This window comes from Chiloscyllium punctatum, chromosome 31 (assembly GCF_047496795.1).
Source record: "Chiloscyllium punctatum isolate Juve2018m chromosome 31, sChiPun1.3, whole genome shotgun sequence".
In the NCBI taxonomy this organism is placed as follows: domain Eukaryota; kingdom Metazoa; phylum Chordata; class Chondrichthyes; order Orectolobiformes; family Hemiscylliidae; genus Chiloscyllium; species Chiloscyllium punctatum.
The window spans coordinates 63,905,529-63,923,337 of record NC_092769.1 but is presented as its reverse complement, the minus strand read 5'-3'; the positions used below and the strand labels follow the sequence as shown (position 1 = coordinate 63,923,337).

At 45.4% G+C, this 17,809-nt stretch overlaps 1 protein-coding gene across 1 annotated transcript; it reads left to right on the top strand.

The window, feature by feature from the left end:
* Positions 1 to 2,459: 2,459 nt before the first annotated feature.
* Positions 2,460 to 17,361, top strand: LOC140457167 (probable G-protein coupled receptor 139). Its single transcript, XM_072551228.1, has 3 exons — positions 2,460 to 2,498; positions 8,774 to 8,849; positions 16,451 to 17,361. Exons 1-3 carry the CDS (start codon positions 2,460 to 2,462, stop codon positions 17,359 to 17,361), a joined length of 1,026 nt encoding a protein of 341 aa, XP_072407329.1.
* The last annotated feature ends 448 nt before the right edge of the window (positions 17,362 to 17,809 follow it).

Sequence of the window (17,809 nt, the reverse complement as noted above, 5' to 3'; positions counted from 1 at the left end):
AGAGGTCACAGCACAGAAACAGATAAGTAAATAGTTTTAAGTATAGCCTTGCTGTAAATCTACATTAGTGAGTAGAGTGGGTTTTGTTGGGATCTGTCTCTTGATTACATTTTAAGAATATAAGTCATAAGCAATAAATTAGCCTGGAGCAGTGTTTTGTAGAACAATAAGATGGTGCTATTTTCTGGGTCTGTAGATTGGAAGGAGCAAAATGGTCTTTAGTAGAGTGATATGCTCCTCTTGTCAGATGTGGGAGTTTAAGGGTCACTGAGGATTATACCTGCAATGTCGTTGGTTGCGAATCCTGTCAAATTGAATGGATCGGTTAGAGGCAATGAAGAATTTATAAGAGGAAGGGGGTGTGATGGATGGCAGTTATAGGAAGGGAGAAAAGTCACAGATACAGTCAGGTAGATGGGTTAACTCCAGGAAAGGTAAGAGAGGTAGGCAGGTGGTACATGAGTCTTTTGTGGCTATCCCATTTCAAACAAGTATGCTGTTTTGGAAAATGTCAGGGGTGACGGACTTTCAGAGGAATGTAGCATGAACGGCCACATTTCTGGTATCAAGACTGGCTCTAATGTAATGAGGGGTACATTGGGTTCCAAGCAAGCAATTGTGATAGGGGACTCTCTAGTCAGGGTCACAGACAGACGTTTCTGCGGCCAGCAGCGAAAAATCAGAATGGTGTGTTGCCTCCCTGGTGCCAGGATCAAGGATGTCTCAGAGAGGGTGCAGAATGTTCTCAAAGGGGAGAGGGACCAGCAGGAGGTCATTGTAAACATTGGTACTAATGACATAGGAAGGGAAAAGGATGAGATTCTTAAGGGAGAATATAGAAAGTTAGGCAGTATTAGTATCTGGATTACTTGTGGTGCTATGAGCTAGTGAAGGTAGGAGTAGGAGGATCGAGCATGACTGAAGAGCTGGTGTATGGGCGAAACAGTCACACTTTTGGATCATTGGAATCTTTTCTGGGGTAGAAGTGACGTGTATAAGAAGCATGGATTACATCCGAATTGGGAGGGAACTAATATACTGGCAGGGACATTTGCTCAAGCTGCTGGGGAGGATTTAAACTAATATGGTGGGGTGGAGGGGGGGGGGGGGGGGGGTGGGACCCAGGGAGATAGTGAGGAAAGAGGTCAATCTGAGACTGGTAGTTGAGAAAAGAAGCGAGTCGAAACAATCAGGCAGGCAGGAGCAAAGCAGAAAATGGGGTAGGACTGATAAATTAAACTGGATTTATTTCAACTCGGAGAAAGTGAGGGCTTATGCCCGAAATGTCGATTCTCCTGCTCCTTTGATGCTGCCTGACCTGCTGCGCTTTTCCAGCAACACATTTTTAAGATCTGCATTTATTTCAACGTAAAAGGCCTAACAGGGAAGGCAGATGAACTCAGGGCATGGTTAGGAACATGGGACTGGGACATCATAGCAATTACAGAAACATGGCTCAGGGATGGGCAGGACTGGCAGCTTAATGTTCCAGGATACAAATGCTACAGGCAGGATAGAAAGGGAGGCAAGAGAGGAGGGGGAGTGGCATTTTTGATAAGGGATAGCATTCCAGCTGTGCTGAGGGAAGATATTCCCGGAAATACAACCAAGGAAGTTATTTGGGTGGAACTGAGAAATAAGAAAGGGATGATCATCTTATTGGGATTGTATTATAGACCCCTAATAGTCAGCAGGAAATTGAGAAACAACTTTATGAAATCTCAGTTATCTGTAAGAGTAATAGTGTGGTTATGGTAGGGGATTTGAACTTTCCAAACTAGACTGGGATTGCCATAGCATTAAGGGTTTCGATGGAGAGGGATTTGTTACGAGTGTGCAAGAAAATTTTCTGATTCAGTATGTAGATGTACCTACTAGAGAAGGCGCAAAACTTGACCTACTCTTGGGGAAATAAGGCAGGGCAGGTGACTGAGGTGTCAATAGGGGAGCACTTTGGGGCCAGTGACCATAATCCTATTAGTTTTAAAACAGTGACGAAAAAGGATAGACCAGATCTAACAATTGAAGTTCTAAATTGGAGGAAGGATCATTTTGAGGATATTAGGCAAGAACTTTCAAAAGCTGGTTGGGTGCAGATTAGATTAGATTAGATTAGATTAGATTACTTACAGTGTGGAAACAGGCCCTTCGGCCCAACAAGTCCACACCGCCCCGCCGAAGCGTAACCCACCCATACCCCTACATCTACCCCTTACCTAACACTATGGGCAATTTTTTTAGCAATGGCCAATTCACCTGACCTGCACATCTTTTGGACTGTGGGAGGAAACCGGAGCACCCGGAGTAAACCCACGCAGACACGGGGAGAACGTGCAAACTCCACACAGTCACTCGCCTGAGGCGGGAATTGAACCCGGGTCTCTGGCGCTGTGAGGCAGCAGTGCTAACCACTGTGCCACCGTGCCGCCCATGTTCACAGGTAAAGGGACGGCTGGAAAATGGGAAGCCTTCAGAAACGAGATGAGAGCCCAGAAAAAGTATGTTACTTTTAGGATGAAAGGAAAGGCTGGCAGGTGTAGGGAATGCTGGATGACTAGAGAAATTGAGGGTTTCCTGATGAAAGGCTTTTGCCCGAAACGTCGATTTCGAAGCTACTTGGATGCTGCCTGAACTGCTGTGCTCTTCCAGCACTACTAATCCAGAAATTGAGGGTTTGGTTAAGAAAAAGAAGGAAGTATATGTCAGTATAGACAAGAGAGATTGAGTGAATCCTGAGAAGTGAATAAAGGCAGTAGGAGTATACTTAAGAGGGAAATCAGGAGGGCAAAAACAGGACATGAGATAGATTTGACAAATAGGGTTAAGAAGAATCCAAAGGGCTTTTACAAATATATTAAGGACAAAAGGGTAACTAGGGAGCGAATAGGGCCCCTCAAAGATCAGCAAGGCAGCCTTTATGTGGAGCTGCATGAGATGGGGACGTACCAAAAAATGAGTAATTTACATCAGTGTCTACTGTGGAGAAGGACATGGAAGATATAGAATGTGGGGAAAGAAATGGTGATATGTTGAAAAAAAATGTCCATATTACAGAGGAGGAAGTGCTAGATATCTTGAGATGCATAAAGGTGAATAAATTCCCAGGATCTGATCAGATGTAAAATGAACTCTGTGGGAAGCTAGGGAAGTGATTGCTGGGCCCCTTGCTGATATATTTGTATCATTGATAGTCACAGGTGAGGTGCCAGAAGACTGGAGGTGGCTAACATGATACCATTTTTTAAAGAACGGTGATAAGGACAAGCCAGGGAACTATAGACCAGTGAGCCTGACCTCGGTGGTGGGCAAGTTGTTGGAGGGAATCGTGTGGGACAGGATGTACATGTATTTGGAAAGGCGAGGACTGATTAGGGATGGTCAACATGGCTTTGTGCGTGGGAAATCATGTCTCATGAACTTGATTGAGTTTTTTGAAAAAGTAACAAAGAGGATGGATGAGGGCAGAGCAGTGGACGTGACCTATATAGACTTCAGTAAGGTGTTCAACAAGGTTCCTCATGGGAGACTGGTTAGCAAGGTTAGATCTCATGGAATACAGGGAGAACTAGCCATTTGGATACAGAACTGGCTCAAGGGTAAAAGACAGAGGGTGGTGGTGGAGGGTTGTTTTTCAGACTGGAGGCCTGTGACCTGTGGAGTGCCACAAGGATCAGTGTTGGGTCCACTATTTTTCGTCATTTATATAGATGTTTTGGATGGGAACATAAGAGGTATAGTTAGTAAATTTGCAGGTGACATCAAAACTGGAGGTGTAGTGGACAGCAAAGAAAGTTACCTCAAATTACAACAGGAACGTGATCAGGTGGGCCAATGGGCTGAGAAGTGGCACATGGTGTTTAATTTAGATAAATGCGAGGTGCTGCATTTTGGGAAAGCAAATCATAGCAGGACATATACAGTTAATGGTAAGGTCCTAGGGAGTGTTGCTGAGCAAAGAGACCTTGGAGTGCAGGTTCATAGCTCCTTGAAAGTGGAGTCGCAGGTAGATAGGTTAGTGAAGGAGGCATTTGGTATGCTTTCCTTTATTGGTCAGAGTATTGAGGTAATGTTGTGGCTGTGCAGGACGTTGGCTAGGCCATTGTTAGAACATTGTGTGCAATTCTGGTCTCCTTCCTATCGGAAGGTTGTTGTGAAAGTTGAAAAGATTATGAAAATATTTACAAGCATGTTGCCAGGGTTGGAGTGCTTGAGTTATAGGGAGAGGCTGAATAGATTGGAGCTGTTTTCACTGGAGCTTTGAAGAATGAGGGCTTTCCTTATAGAGTTTTATAAAATCATGAGGGGCAAAGGTAGGTTAAATAGAGAAGGTCTTTGCCCTAGGGTGAGGCAGTCCAGAACTAGAGGACACAGGTTTAGAGTGAGAGAGAAAAGATATAACAGGGATCTAAGGGGTAACTTTTTCACGCAGAGGGTGGTACAAGTAAGGAATGAGCTGCCAGAGGAAGTGGTGAAGACTGGTACAATTGCAACATTTAATAAGCATCTGGATGGGAATGAGATTATATTAGATTCTTTACAGTGTGGAAACAGGCCCTTGTTGGGAGGTCATGTTGCAGCTGTCCAGGATATTGGTTAGGCTACTGTTGGAATATTGCGTGCAATTCTGGTCTCCTTCCTAACGGAAAGATGTTGAGAAACTTGAAAGGGTTCAGAAAAGATTTACAAGGATGTTGCCAGGGTTGCAGGATTTGAGCTACAGGGAGAGGCTGAACAGGCTGGGGCTGTTTTCCCTGCAGTGTCGGAGGCTGAGGGGTAACCTTATAGAGGTTTATAAAATTATGAGGGGCATGCATAGGATAAATAGACAAGGTTTTTTTCCTGGGTGGGAGAGTCCAGAACTAGAGGGCATAGGTTTAGGGTGACAGGGGAAAGATATAAAAGAGACCTAAGGGGCAGCTTTTTCACGCAGAAGGTGGTAGGTGTATGGAATGAGCTGCCAGAGGAAGTGGTGGAGGCTGGTACAATTGCAACATTTAAGAGGCATTTGGATGTGTATATGAATAGGAAGGGTTTGGAGGGATATGGGCCGGGTACTGGCAGGTGGGACTAGATTGGGTTGGGATATCTGGTCGGCATGGACGGGTTGGGCCAAAGGGTCTGTTTCTGTGCTGAACGTTTCTATGACTCTATATCAACATCTTTTAAATATTAAAATGGAGCACTCTTACCCATGAGGTAATCTTGTAAATAATGTAGTTGTTTAGTGAGTCTGTGATACCGCATTGGTTTTCTCTTGGCTTATACCAGAATATCTCATTTCTCTCTGAAAGCCTACGTCTTTGTCATAGAGTCACACAGCACAGAAAGAGATTCTTCGGTCCAACCAGTCCACAATCCCAAACTAAACTAGTCCCACCTTACTGTGCTTGCCCATATCTCTCCAAACATTTCTTATTCATGTACTTACCTAAATGTCTTTTAAACATAGTGTGTTTTGGTTTTGTGTCAGTGACCACACGCACGTGCTGCTCCTGTCCTTCCTGAGTCGACAGTGTTGAATCATCAGGAAGTGATGTCTTTAACATTCTGTTGTGGATGTGGACACTGCTGGCTGGCCAGCATTTATTCAACCAAACCACCCTGTGGCCCAACATTTCAACACCCCCTCCCACTCTGCCGAGGACATGGAGGTCCTGGGCCTCCTTCACCGCCGCTCCCTCACCACCAGACGCCTGGAGGAAGAACACCTCATCTTCCGCCTCGGAACACTTCAACCCCAGGGCATCAATGTGGACTTCAACAGTTTCCTCATTTCCCCTCCCCCCACCTTACCCCAGTTCCAAACTTCCAGCTCAGCACTGTCCCCATGACCTGTCCTACCTGCCTATCTTCTTTTCTACCTATCCACTCCACCCTCCCCCCGCCCCTGACCTATCACCTTCATCCCCTCCCCCACTCACCCATTGTACTCTATGCTACTTTCTCCCCACCCCCACCCTCCTCAAGCTTATCTCTCCACGCTTCAGGCTCTCTGCCTTTATTCCTGATGAAGGGCCTTTGCCCGAAACATCGATTTTACTGCTCCTCGGATGCTGCCTGAACTGCCGTGCTCTTCCAGCACCACTAATCCAGAATCTGGTTTCCAGCGTCTGCAGTTATTGTTTTTACCTGACCAGCATTTATTGCCCATTCCACGTTGCCCTAATAAAGGTGGCGGTGAGCTGCCTTCTTGAACCACTGCAGGCCATGTGCTGAAGACCCATAATGCACTTAGGGAGAGAATTCTAGGATTTCGACCTAATGACAGTGAAGGAACAGCAATAAGTTTCTGAGTCGGCATGATGAGAGGCTTGGAGGAGAAATTGCAGGTGGTGTCACAGACATAAACATTCACTCCTCCCCCCCACTCTTCCCCCCCCCCCCTCCCCCACCTCCCACTGATGCTCAGTAACAGCAGTGAGTACTGTCTACAAGATGCAATACAGAAAGTGCCCAAATCTCCTTACACAGCACTTCAATAACCATGACCTCTGCCACCTCGAAGAACAAAGACAGTGGAAGCGCCATCACCTCCAAGTTCCCAACAAAACCATGTACCATCCTGACCTGGAATTATATTGCTGAGCTTTCACTGACACTGGGTCAAAACTGTGGAACTTCATTCCCTATCGGGACTGTCGGCACATCAACATCACAAGGCTTGCAACGGTTCAGGAAGGCAACTCATCACCTTCTTTCAGGGGCAATTGGGGACGAGCAACAAGTGCTGTACTAGCCAATATCCATATCCTCTGAATCAACAATAAAAACAATCTGCATTAAGCAAGATATTAAAAAGTCTCATCACACCAATGTTTAACCAAGAGTAGATATGTTCAACTTCTATCCAAGATGTTAATTTCTATAACTGGGTTAGAGCTTATTAACATCAGCAGAAAGAGACCCCAAAGAACATGGTTTAATACTGGATATGATTAATAGCAAAGTCAATGACTGTAGTTACTTGTGGGGAGGCAATGCCTGCTGGTATTATTGCTGGATTGGGTTAATCCAGAGACCCAGGTAATGTTCTGGGTACCTGGGTTTGAATCCTGCAGATGACGGAATTTGAATTCAATAAAAATCTGTGCTTAAGAGTGTAATGATGAAAATGAACCAGTTGTCGATAGTTGAAAACAAAAACGCATCTGATTCACTGATAAGGAAACTGCCATCCTTCCCTGGTCTGGCTGTCATGTGATGTTGGGCAATAAATGCTGGCCCAGTCGGCAACACCTTCAGTCCTGTATTTACTGTCCCTCTTCTCACTGTCATCCCTTTGTGCGATGTGCTTGACGTTAGATTCCTAACCTTTTCCAAACACACTGTCCTATTGCATGTTCTGGAGATTTTCATAACCTGTCGAGTACTGTCAGAACCATAGACATGTACAACACGGAAACAGATCCTTCAGTCCAACTCGCCCATGCCAGCACTTGGCCCATCTCCCTCTAAACTCTTCCTGTTCGTATATTCCTGATGAAGGGCTTTCGCCTAAAACGTTCGCTTTTCCTGCTCCTCGGATGCTGCCTGACCTGCCAGCACCACTCTAATTTTGACTCTGATCTCCAGCATCTGCAGTGCCCACTCTCGCCTATTCATATACCTGTCCAGATGCACTCCTTTCTTTTCATTTTTTCCCATATTTTTCCACACAGTTAAATCCACTTCCATCCGTTAATCTGTTTTGTTTCTCCTTAGCCATTATGACTTCTTGGAGTTGTAGCCTCCCCCTTCCCCCACTTTCTAGTTTAAAGTCCCTGTTGAATACCCTATTCACTAGAACATTGGTCCCCAGTTCAGTTCAGGTGGAGACCATCTCAACAGTACAGATCCCTCCTGTTCCAATACAGAAGCCAGTGCCCAGTGAAATGGAACCCTCTCTTTCCCTCACCATTCCTTTAGTCAGATGTTTACTTCCTTTATTTTCCCACCCCATGTCAATTTGCTTGGGTAGTAATCCAGAGATTGAGGATCTGCTGTTTAATTTAGTTCCTAGTTCCTGGAATCATAAACAGGCCCTCTTTCCTAATCTTGTCTATGTTGTTTGTGTGCTGATATGGATCGCAACAACTGAATCCTCCCTGTCCCTCTCCAATATCCTTTCACCCTGGTCAGAGATGTCCCCCACTGAACAGGCAACATACCATGTGGGACTCTCAATCCTGCTTACAAAGGATGCTATCTATTCCCCAGGTATAGAATACCTTACGACTACCACTTGTCTTTTTGCTCCTCCTTCTTGGATGGTTTCCTGTCCGACAGTACAGTGGTCAGTCGGCTTATTAGATTTTAGATTAAATTCTCTACAGTATGGAAACAGGCCCTTCGGCCCAACAAGTCCACACCGACCCTCCAAAGAGTCACCCACCCAGACCCATTCCTCTTACCCTACATTTAACCCTGACTAATGCACCTAACACTATGGGCAATTTAGCATGACCAATTCACTCTAACCTGCACATCTTTGGATTGTGGGAGGAAACCGGAGCACCCGGAGGAAACCCACACAGAGACAGGGAGAATGTGTGAACTCCACACAGACAGTCGCCCAAGGCGAGAATCGAACCCGGGTCGCTGACGCTATGAGGCATCTATGCTAACTATTGAGTCAACGTACCACATGTGCCTCCCTACAGCTCCATTCCTCATCCACACAGGGAGCAAATACCTTGTACCTATTGGAGGTTGAAACCGTTTCCTCACACGTGTAGTCCCTTTCAACTATGAATGATGCTTATTCCTTCCATGTTCAAAATCTGGTACTATTCAGGTCACAATAATTGGGCAACTCCAGAGAATCCGTGAGAACACAGATGCAGGCTGTGAGACTGAGTTGAATGGATCAGGTAATTTGCAGAGGTGGCAGCTGATAAGCTTATGGATGAGTTGTAAAAACTTGACTGGTTCGCTAATGCCCTTCAGGGAAAGGATTCTCCCGCATGGTCTGGGTGACATCAGACGCCCCTTGATGGGAGGAGAGACCGAGAGAGATTGGAGAGGCAGGTGTCAAAGGAGAGGATTTTATATATCTACAATTTACCTTTGACCTAAACTCCCAATCTCTAATGCCTAGAAGGACAAAGGCAACCGCCAAAGTGAACATCAGCATCTCCAACTCCATGTCGATATGACTAATCTGACATCCAATACCAAATGAAGAGAATTTTTTTGCCATTTCAGCATTAAATAGACTGAAGCTACAAGCCTTCAGACATTGCGTCATTGAGATGTACAGGACGGAAGCAGATCCTTTGGTCCAACCCTTCCATGCCGACCAAATATCCTAACCTAATCCAGTCCCATTTGCCAGCATCTGGCCTATATCCCTCTAAACCCTTCCTATTCACATACCCATCCAGATGCCTTTTAAATGTTGTAATTGTACCAGCCTCCACCACATCCTCTGGCAGCTCATTCCACACACGCACCACCATCTGTGTGAAAAAGTTGTCCCTTAGATCCCTTTTATATCTTTCCCCTCTCACCATAAACCTCCAGTTCTGGACTCCCCCACCCCATGGAAAATACTTTATTTATTTACCCTATCCATGCCCCTCATGATTTTATAAACCTCTAAAACGTCACCCCTCAGCCTCCGACACTCCAAGGAAAACAACCCCAGCCTATTCATCCTCTCCCTATAGCTCAAATCCTTCAACTGTGACAACATCCTTTAAAATCTTTTCTGAACCCTTTCAAGTTTCACAACATCCTTTCAATAGCAGGCAGACCAGAATTGCAGGCAGCATTCCAAAAGTGGCCTAACCAATGTCCTGTCCAGCTGCAACATCACAGATCCATCCCTCTTACTATCACCCATCAGAGGTTCATTGGATGCTGCCTGAACTGCTGTGCTCTTCCAGCACCACTAATCCAGCATCAGAGGTTCATTCTGACTGTTCACCTTTGAAGTAATATTTGACCAAGAGGTCAGCTTCCAACTACAACATTGTACCGTCACCGAGACTGTCTTTTTACACTACAGTAACAGGGACCAACTCCATTAGAGCGTAAGCATACCTGTAGCTGATGCACCCATTTGTTTCTAGACTTAACTATCCTAATGCATTCCCGGGCAGCCTCCTACGTCAACCTCTCCCTAATCTTGCGGTTGTCCTAACGTTTGCTGCCTATGTGCGTAATTACAAACTCTTATTCACCCAGCAACCTTGTGGAGTGCTCATTGACTTAAAATGGCGCTTGTTTCAGAAGCAGCAAACTTGAAAATTCACCATGGCCAAGTCCTTCCCTATCTCTGCAATCTCCTCCAGACTGAACAACCCTTGATGAGAAACCTGAAGTCATCTCATTCCAGTCTTCTGAGCATTTAATCCCACCACCACTGGAGGCTTTTCTTGCAATTCCTTATGCCTCCAGCAGGAATTTCATCCTGATGTCTCAACTTGCTTTAGTCCTTTAAGATAATCCTTGAAACCAACCACTTTACCCATCTGAATATCTGCTTATCACTGTATGGACTGCAGCTTTTGAAAATGTTGAACATTCTCTCCTCCATTTTGAACTGGAGTTTGGAAATATTCACTGGCCTTGTCAGTAACTCCAAAATCCCAATTCTTTGTTTTGAAAACATCAGAGTCCGCGAGATGTTAACCACTGAAACAGTCCAACTCATCCGTGCCCAACAGATATCATAAATTAATCCAGTCCCATTTACGAGCATTTGGCCTGTAACCCTCTATTCCTATTCAAGTACCTTTTCAGATGCCTTTTGAGTGTTGTAGATTGTCCCAGCCTCCACCACCACTTCGGGCATCTCATTCCATACACGCACCAGGCTCTGCGTGAAAAAGTTTCCCCTCACGTCCCATGTAAATCTTTTCCCTTTCAACTTAAACTGATCTCCAATTACCCTAGGAAAAAGACCTTGGCTATTCACCCTATTCAAGCCCCTCAAGATTTTAAAAAATCTCTAAAAGGTCACCTCTCAGCCTCCGACGCTCCAGGGAAAATAGTCCCAGCCTGTTCAGCTTCCCCCCTACAGCTCAAACCCTCCAACCCTGGCACCATCTTTGTACATCTTTTCTGAACCCTTTCAAGTTTCACAACCTCTTTCCCACAGCAGATAGATCAGAACTGAAAGCAGTTCTAAAAGTGGCCTAACCAACGTCCTGTACAATCTCAACATGACCTCCAATCTCTGATACTCAATGCACTGACCAATAAAGGATATACAAACAAAATGAATAAAACCATCTACAGAATTACTTATTCCTAAAACAACTTGCTTCGAGGAATTTAGCCACCACTGAAATTAAACTGATTGATCTCCAGGTGCTCACCTAACCTTTTTTTTTGAACATGGGTGTGACATTTGCAATTCTCTAGTACTACCCTCGTGTCTCAGCAAAACTGAAAAGTTATGGATAGTGCCACTGTAATATCCATGTTCACTTCCATCAGTATTCTTGGATAACTCATCTGGTCCCAATACCTCATCAAATCGAAGTAGAGGTGGTCTATGCAAAAACTCAACCTTTTAAAGCATAATCTCTTCTAGAACATAGAACATAACAGCGCAGTACAGGCCCTTCGGCCCTCGATGTTGCGCCGATCAAAGCACACCTAACCTACACTAACCCAATATCCTCCATATACCTATCCAATGCCCGCTTAAATACCCATAAAGAGGGAGAGTCCACTACTGCTACTGGCAGGGCATTCCATGAACTTACGACTCGCTGAGTGAAGAACCTACCCCTAACATCAGTCCTATATCTACCCCCCCTTAATTTAAAGCTATGCCCCCTTGTAATAGCTGACTCCATACGTGGAAAAAGGTTCTCACTGTCAACCCTATCTAACCCCCTAATCATCTTGTACACCTCTATCAAGTCACCCCTAAACCTTCTTTTCTCCAATGAAAACAACCCCAAGTGCCTCAGCCTTTCCTCATAGGATCTTCCTACCATACCAGGCAACATCCTGGTAAACTTCCTCTGCACCCATTCCAGTGCCTCCACATCCTTCCTATAGTATGGCGACCAAAACTGCACACAATATTCCAGATGCGGCCGCACCAGAGTCTTATACAACTGCAGCATGACCTCAGGACTCCGGAACTCAATTCCTCTACCAATAAAAGCCAGTACGCCATATGCTTTCTTCACTGCATTATTTACCTGGGTGGCAACTTTCAGAGATCTGTGTACATGGACACCAAGATCCCTCTGCTCTTCCACACTACCAAGTATCCGACCATTAGCCCAGTACCCCATCTTTTTATTACTCTTACCAAAGTGAATCACCTCACACTTAGCTACATTGAACTCCATTTGCCACCTTTCTGCCCAGCTCTGCAGCTTCTCTATATCCCGCTGTAACCTGCCACATCCTTCCTCACTGTCTACAACTCCTCCGACCTTCGTATCATCTGCAAACTTGCTCACCCAACCTTCTAACCCTTCCTCCAGGTCATTTATAAAAATGACAAACAGCAATGGTCCCAAAACAGATCCTTGCGGAACACCGCTAGTGACGGCACTCCAAGATGAACCTTTGCCATCAACTACTACCCCCTGTCTTCTTCCAGCCAGCCAATTCCTAATCCAAACCTCCAACTCACCCTCAATGCCATATCTCTATTTTCTGCAGTAGCCTACCATGGGGGACCTTATCAAACGCCTTACTAAAATCCATATATACCACATCTACCGCTTTCCCCTCATCTACCTCCTTAGTCACCTTCTCAAAGAATTCAATAAGGTTTGTGAGGCACGACCTGCCCTTCACAAAACCATGCTGACTATCCTTGATCACATTATTCTTATCCAGATGTGCATAAATCCTATCCCTTACAATTCTCTCTAAGACTTTGCCCACAACAGAAGTGAGACTCACTGGCCTATAGTTACTAGGATTATCCCTACTCCCCTTCTTGAACAAGGGAACCACGTTTGCTAGCCTCCAGTCCTCTGGCACTACTCCTGTAGACAAAGAGGACACAAAAATCAAGGCCAAAGGCTCTGCAATCTCCTCCCTTGCTTCCCAGAGAATCCTAGGATAAATGCCATCAGGCCCAGGGGACTTATCTATTTTCACCCTTGTCAGAATTTCCAACACCTCTTCTCTACATATCTCAAAGCCATCCATTCTACTTATTCGTGCCTCAGTATTCATATCGACAACAATGTCCTGTTCCTGAGTGAATACTGACGAAAAGTATTCATTCAGTGCCTCCTCAATCTCTTCAGCCTCCACACGCAACTTCCCATTACTATCCTTGATTGGACCTATTCCTACCCTAGTCATTCTTTTATTCCTAACATACCTATAGAAAGCCTTAGGGTTTTCCCTAATCCTACCAACTAAGGACCTTTCATGTCCCCTCCTTGCTGCTCTTAGCTCTCTCTTCAGGTCCTTCCGGGCTACCTTATAACTCTCAATCGCCCCTATTGAACCTTCACGCCTCATCTTTACAAAGGCCGCCCTCTTCCATTTAACAAGGGATTCCAATTCCTTATTAAACCACGGCTCCCTCACACGACCCTTTCCTCCCTGCCTGATAGGTACGTACTTATCAAGGACACTCAATAGTTGCTCCTTGAACAAGTTCCACATATCAATTACGCTCTTGCCTTGGAATCTACTTTTCCAATCCACACATCCTAAGTCATGCCTCAACGCATCATACTTTCCCTGCCCCCAGCTATAACTCTTGCCCTGTAGTACACACTTATCCCTCTCCATCACGAGAGTAAAAATCACCGAATTGTGGTCACTGTCCCCAAAGTGCTCACCTACCTCTAGTTCTAATACCTGGCCTGGTTCGTTACCCAGAACCAAATCCAGTATGGCCTCACCTCTTGTTGCCTTATCTACATATTGTGTCAGGAAACTCTCCTGCACACATTGGACAAACACTGACCCATCTAACGAACTTGAGCTATAGCTTTCCCAATCAATATCAGGAAAGTTAAAGTCTCCCATAACAATCACCCTATTACTGTCACTCTTCTCCTGAATCATCTTCACAATCCTTTCTTCAACGATTCTAGGACTATTAGGAGGCCTGTAAAAGACTCCTAACAGGGTGACCTCACCTCTCCTATTCCTAACCTCAACCCAAACTACCTCAGATGGTAAATCTTCGTCCATCTTCCTTTCCACCGCTGTAATACTATCTTTGACAAGCAAAGCCACACCCCCCCCTCTTTTACCCCCACCTCTGACCCTACTAAAACATTTAAACCCTGGAACCTGCAACAGCCAATCCTGTCCCTGATCTAGCCATGTCTCCGTAATAGCCACAACATCGAAGTCCCAGGTACCAACCCACGCTGCAAGTTCACCTACCTTATTTCGTATACTTCTGGCATTAAAGTATACACACTTCAAGCCACTCTTCTGTTTACAGGCACCCTCCTTTAAGATTGATGCCATATTCCTAACCTCCCTACACTCCAGGTCCTGCACCCTAAAGCTACAGTCTGGGTTCCCATGCCCCTGCAGAGTTAGTTTAAATCCCCCCCAAGAGCACTAGCAAACCTCCCCCCAAGGATACTGGTGCCCCTCAGGTTCAGGTGCAGACCATCCTGTTTATAGAGGTCCCACCTTCCCCAGAAAGAACCCCAGTTATCCAAGTACCGAAATCCCTCCCTCCTGCACCATCCCTGTAGCCACGCATTTAACTGTTCTCTCTCCCTATTCCTCGACTCTCTATCACGTGGCACGGGTAACAAACCAGAGACAACAACTCTGTTCGTTCTAACTCTGAGCTTCCAACCTAGCTCCCTGAAAGCCTGTCTAACATCCTCAGCACTCCTCCTACCTATGTCATTGGTGCCAATATGGACCACGACTTCAGGCTGCTCCCCCTCCCCCTTAAGGACCCGGAAAACACGATCAGAGACATCACGTACCCTTGCACCTGGGAGGCAACATACCAAACGTGAGTCTCTCTCGTTCCCACAAAACCGCCTATCTGTGCCCCGAACTATCGAGTCCCCAATTATTATTGCTCTGCTCTTCTCCACCCTTCCCTTCTGAGTAACGGGGACAGGCTCCGTGCCAGAGGCCTGAGCCCCGTCACTTACCCCTGGTAAGTCGTCCCCCCCACAAGTATCCAAAACGGTATACTTGTTCTTGAGGGGAACGACCGCAGGGGGTCCCTGCACTGGCTGCTTCCTCCCAGTCCCCCTCACTGTCACCCATCTATCTGCCATCTTTGGAGTTACTACTTCCCTATAGCTCCGATCTATGACCCCCTCTGCCTCCCGAATGATCCGAAGTTCATCCAACTCCAGCTCCAGTTCCCTAACACGGTCTTGGAGGAGCTGGAGATGGGTGCACTTCCTGCAAGTGTAATCAGCAGGGATGTCCATGGCATCCCTCACCTCATACATGTTGCAGGAGGAACATTGCACTGCCTTCACTGCCATCCCTCTAAAGCTAACCTTTATTTTAAAACAAAACTGGGTCTAAAGAATACAACAAGCAAAATTCAGCACTTACCTACTTACCACAACGGATCTTATTATTAGGTTAGAGGAGGAGGGCGGGTGGGAGGCACTACCTCCGTAGTGCCTCGGGTTCTTCAGCTGCGCGCTTTTAAAGGGGAAACAAACCTACCCAGGTAAGCTTACGCTCTACCTGCTTCTGGGTCTCGGCTGCCTCTCTGGTCGTCGTCACTTCCCCTGCTGCTCCCGCTCTTTCTGTGAAGAGAGAGTGAAAAAAACACCGCTGCCCGCTACCGGTAAGTACTTTTAAAACAAACAGTCTTACCTTAGCTGCTGCTCGCACTCAAAATGACCGTTAGCGTCGAAGGGTGAGTATACTCACTGCTTTCCTTCCCGGCTGCCTCTCTGGTCGTCGTCACTTCCCCCTGCTCTGTGCTCCTCAGTTATTCATTGATTGATGTATCATTACAAAGTATTGTTCTTGAGTTTCAGTCTCCTTTCACCTCTAGGGAATGAACACACCCTGCACGTTAAGGCTTTTTCAGCACCACACAATCTCAACTCTGATCTCCAGCATCTGCAGACCTCACCCGTCTGCATGGTCTGTTAACGCAAGCCCTCACGAATTCTTTATCCTCACTCTATGTATGTTCAAATGTTAATTTCTGCAGAGCTGAGGTTTCAATCTTGGGATATTCCAGAATCAGGTTTTGTCACCAGGCAACATATTTCCAAAATGTTTGCAATATCAGTTCAAGTCACTTATCAATTATTTTGATTTCCTCTGATTTACCACTGCACTTTATGTTCCTCATCATCCCCAAGACATGCTCAAATTCCACGTGTACCTTCCCAAGAATTGTCTTTGAGAGGGAATAACTACATTGTCCTCATTCCTTCCTCCTGTCCAGATGCAAAAATCATAGGTCTGAGAACATTAGTCTCAGAAAGTCCTGCAGTGATGTCCTGGAGTGCAGATGATGCTGGGAAATGTTGATCAATAATATCCAATCTCTCTTTGTTCTTTGCAGTGAATTTAGTGGCCAATGGGATCCTGTCTCAGGCAAATTGTGGCCTCTCCTCATGCACTACTCACTACCTGGTGGCCATGGCAACAGCAGATCTACTGGTTATTGTTGCTGAGGTCATACTGGGGTGGATTCGTTATTATTATTTCTTTGGATCCTTCCTGGACATCACCCCAGTGTGTAGTGCCATCTACGTCATGATTTGTGCAGCCACCGACTCTTCTGTCTGGTTCACCATCTCTTTCTCCTTCGATCGATTTGTGCTTATTTGTTGCCAGAAGCTAAAAACAAAATATTGCACAGAGAAAACTGCAGCTGTGGTGCTTGCCACAACCTGCAGTGTACTCTGTTTAAAAAACATCCCCTTCTATTTTACATATGAACCTGAAGTGATCATTGACAATATACCATGGTTTTGTTCTGTAAAGTCAAGTTACCTCACTCAGCCTGGGTGGCTGGGTTTTGACTGGTTTGACACAGTTCTAACCCCATTGCTCCCATTTGCTTTAATACTGTTGCTCAATGCTCTGACAGTCCGACACATTTTAAGAGCCAGTCGAGTCCGCAAAACACTGAGAGGTCAGAGCAAGGGAGAGCATCAAAGAGACCCAAAGATCGAGAGCAGAAGGAAGTCTGTGATTTTACTCTTCACCTTCTCTGGCAGCTTCATACTTCTTTGGATGATTCATGTTATGGAATTCTTATATTATAACATTACAGGCATAGATCCCAGGGATTATAATTATTCTGAATACATTCTGCGACATGTTGGATTTATGCTTCGGAATTTAAGTTGCTGCACGAACACATTTATTTATGGAGTGACTCAGTCGAAGTTCAGAGAGCACTTCAAGAGTGCGGTAAAATATCCGTTTACATTAGTTACTCGATCAATTCATAAACGTAGCAGCTGAAAGCATCCCTGTCTCTCCTGCCCTCAGTGCAATACATATGTTCATATTCTGAATAGAGGTGTGTGATAATGCTGTCACTTTTACAAGGTTATTTTGTCCTTGGGTTTTTAACTTTTTAACTTTTTTTAACTTAAAAGCAGATGCCGAGGGGTCTGGGAAGAGCCTTGTTTAACAATGGCAGAGGAGTAGTCAGTTCTCCCAGTTCAGTTTTTTTTTCCAGTTTGATTTAGCTGTAGCAGTTCGAAGATGCTGGAGTCCAGGAAAGATTCCAAGCTTCAGCAGATGATTCCTGACTGACGTTTCTCTTTGAAAGTTGTTCCCTCCTGCCTGTAAGAATCTGTGTTTCCATTTACCTTTTTTTACCAAGAGGTATGTTTGTGGGATGTCACTGGATTGGAACGGCTCCTTAGTCAAGTTGCTGTATCAGGTCGATTCAGTTTTCCAATCA

Bases quoted from the DNA above. Each gene is read 5' to 3' on its own strand.
- LOC140457167 (XM_072551228.1), top strand. From the start codon at position 2,460: ATGGGAAGCCTTCAGAAACGAGATGAGAGCCCAGAAAAA. The intron at 2,499-8,773 runs GTATGTTACTTT...GGTACTATTCAG, and splicing joins GAGATGAGAGCCCAGAAAAA to GTCACAATAATTGGGCAACT. The intron at 8,850-16,450 runs GTAATTTGCAGA...TGTTCTTTGCAG, and splicing joins GACTGAGTTGAATGGATCAG to TGAATTTAGTGGCCAATGGG.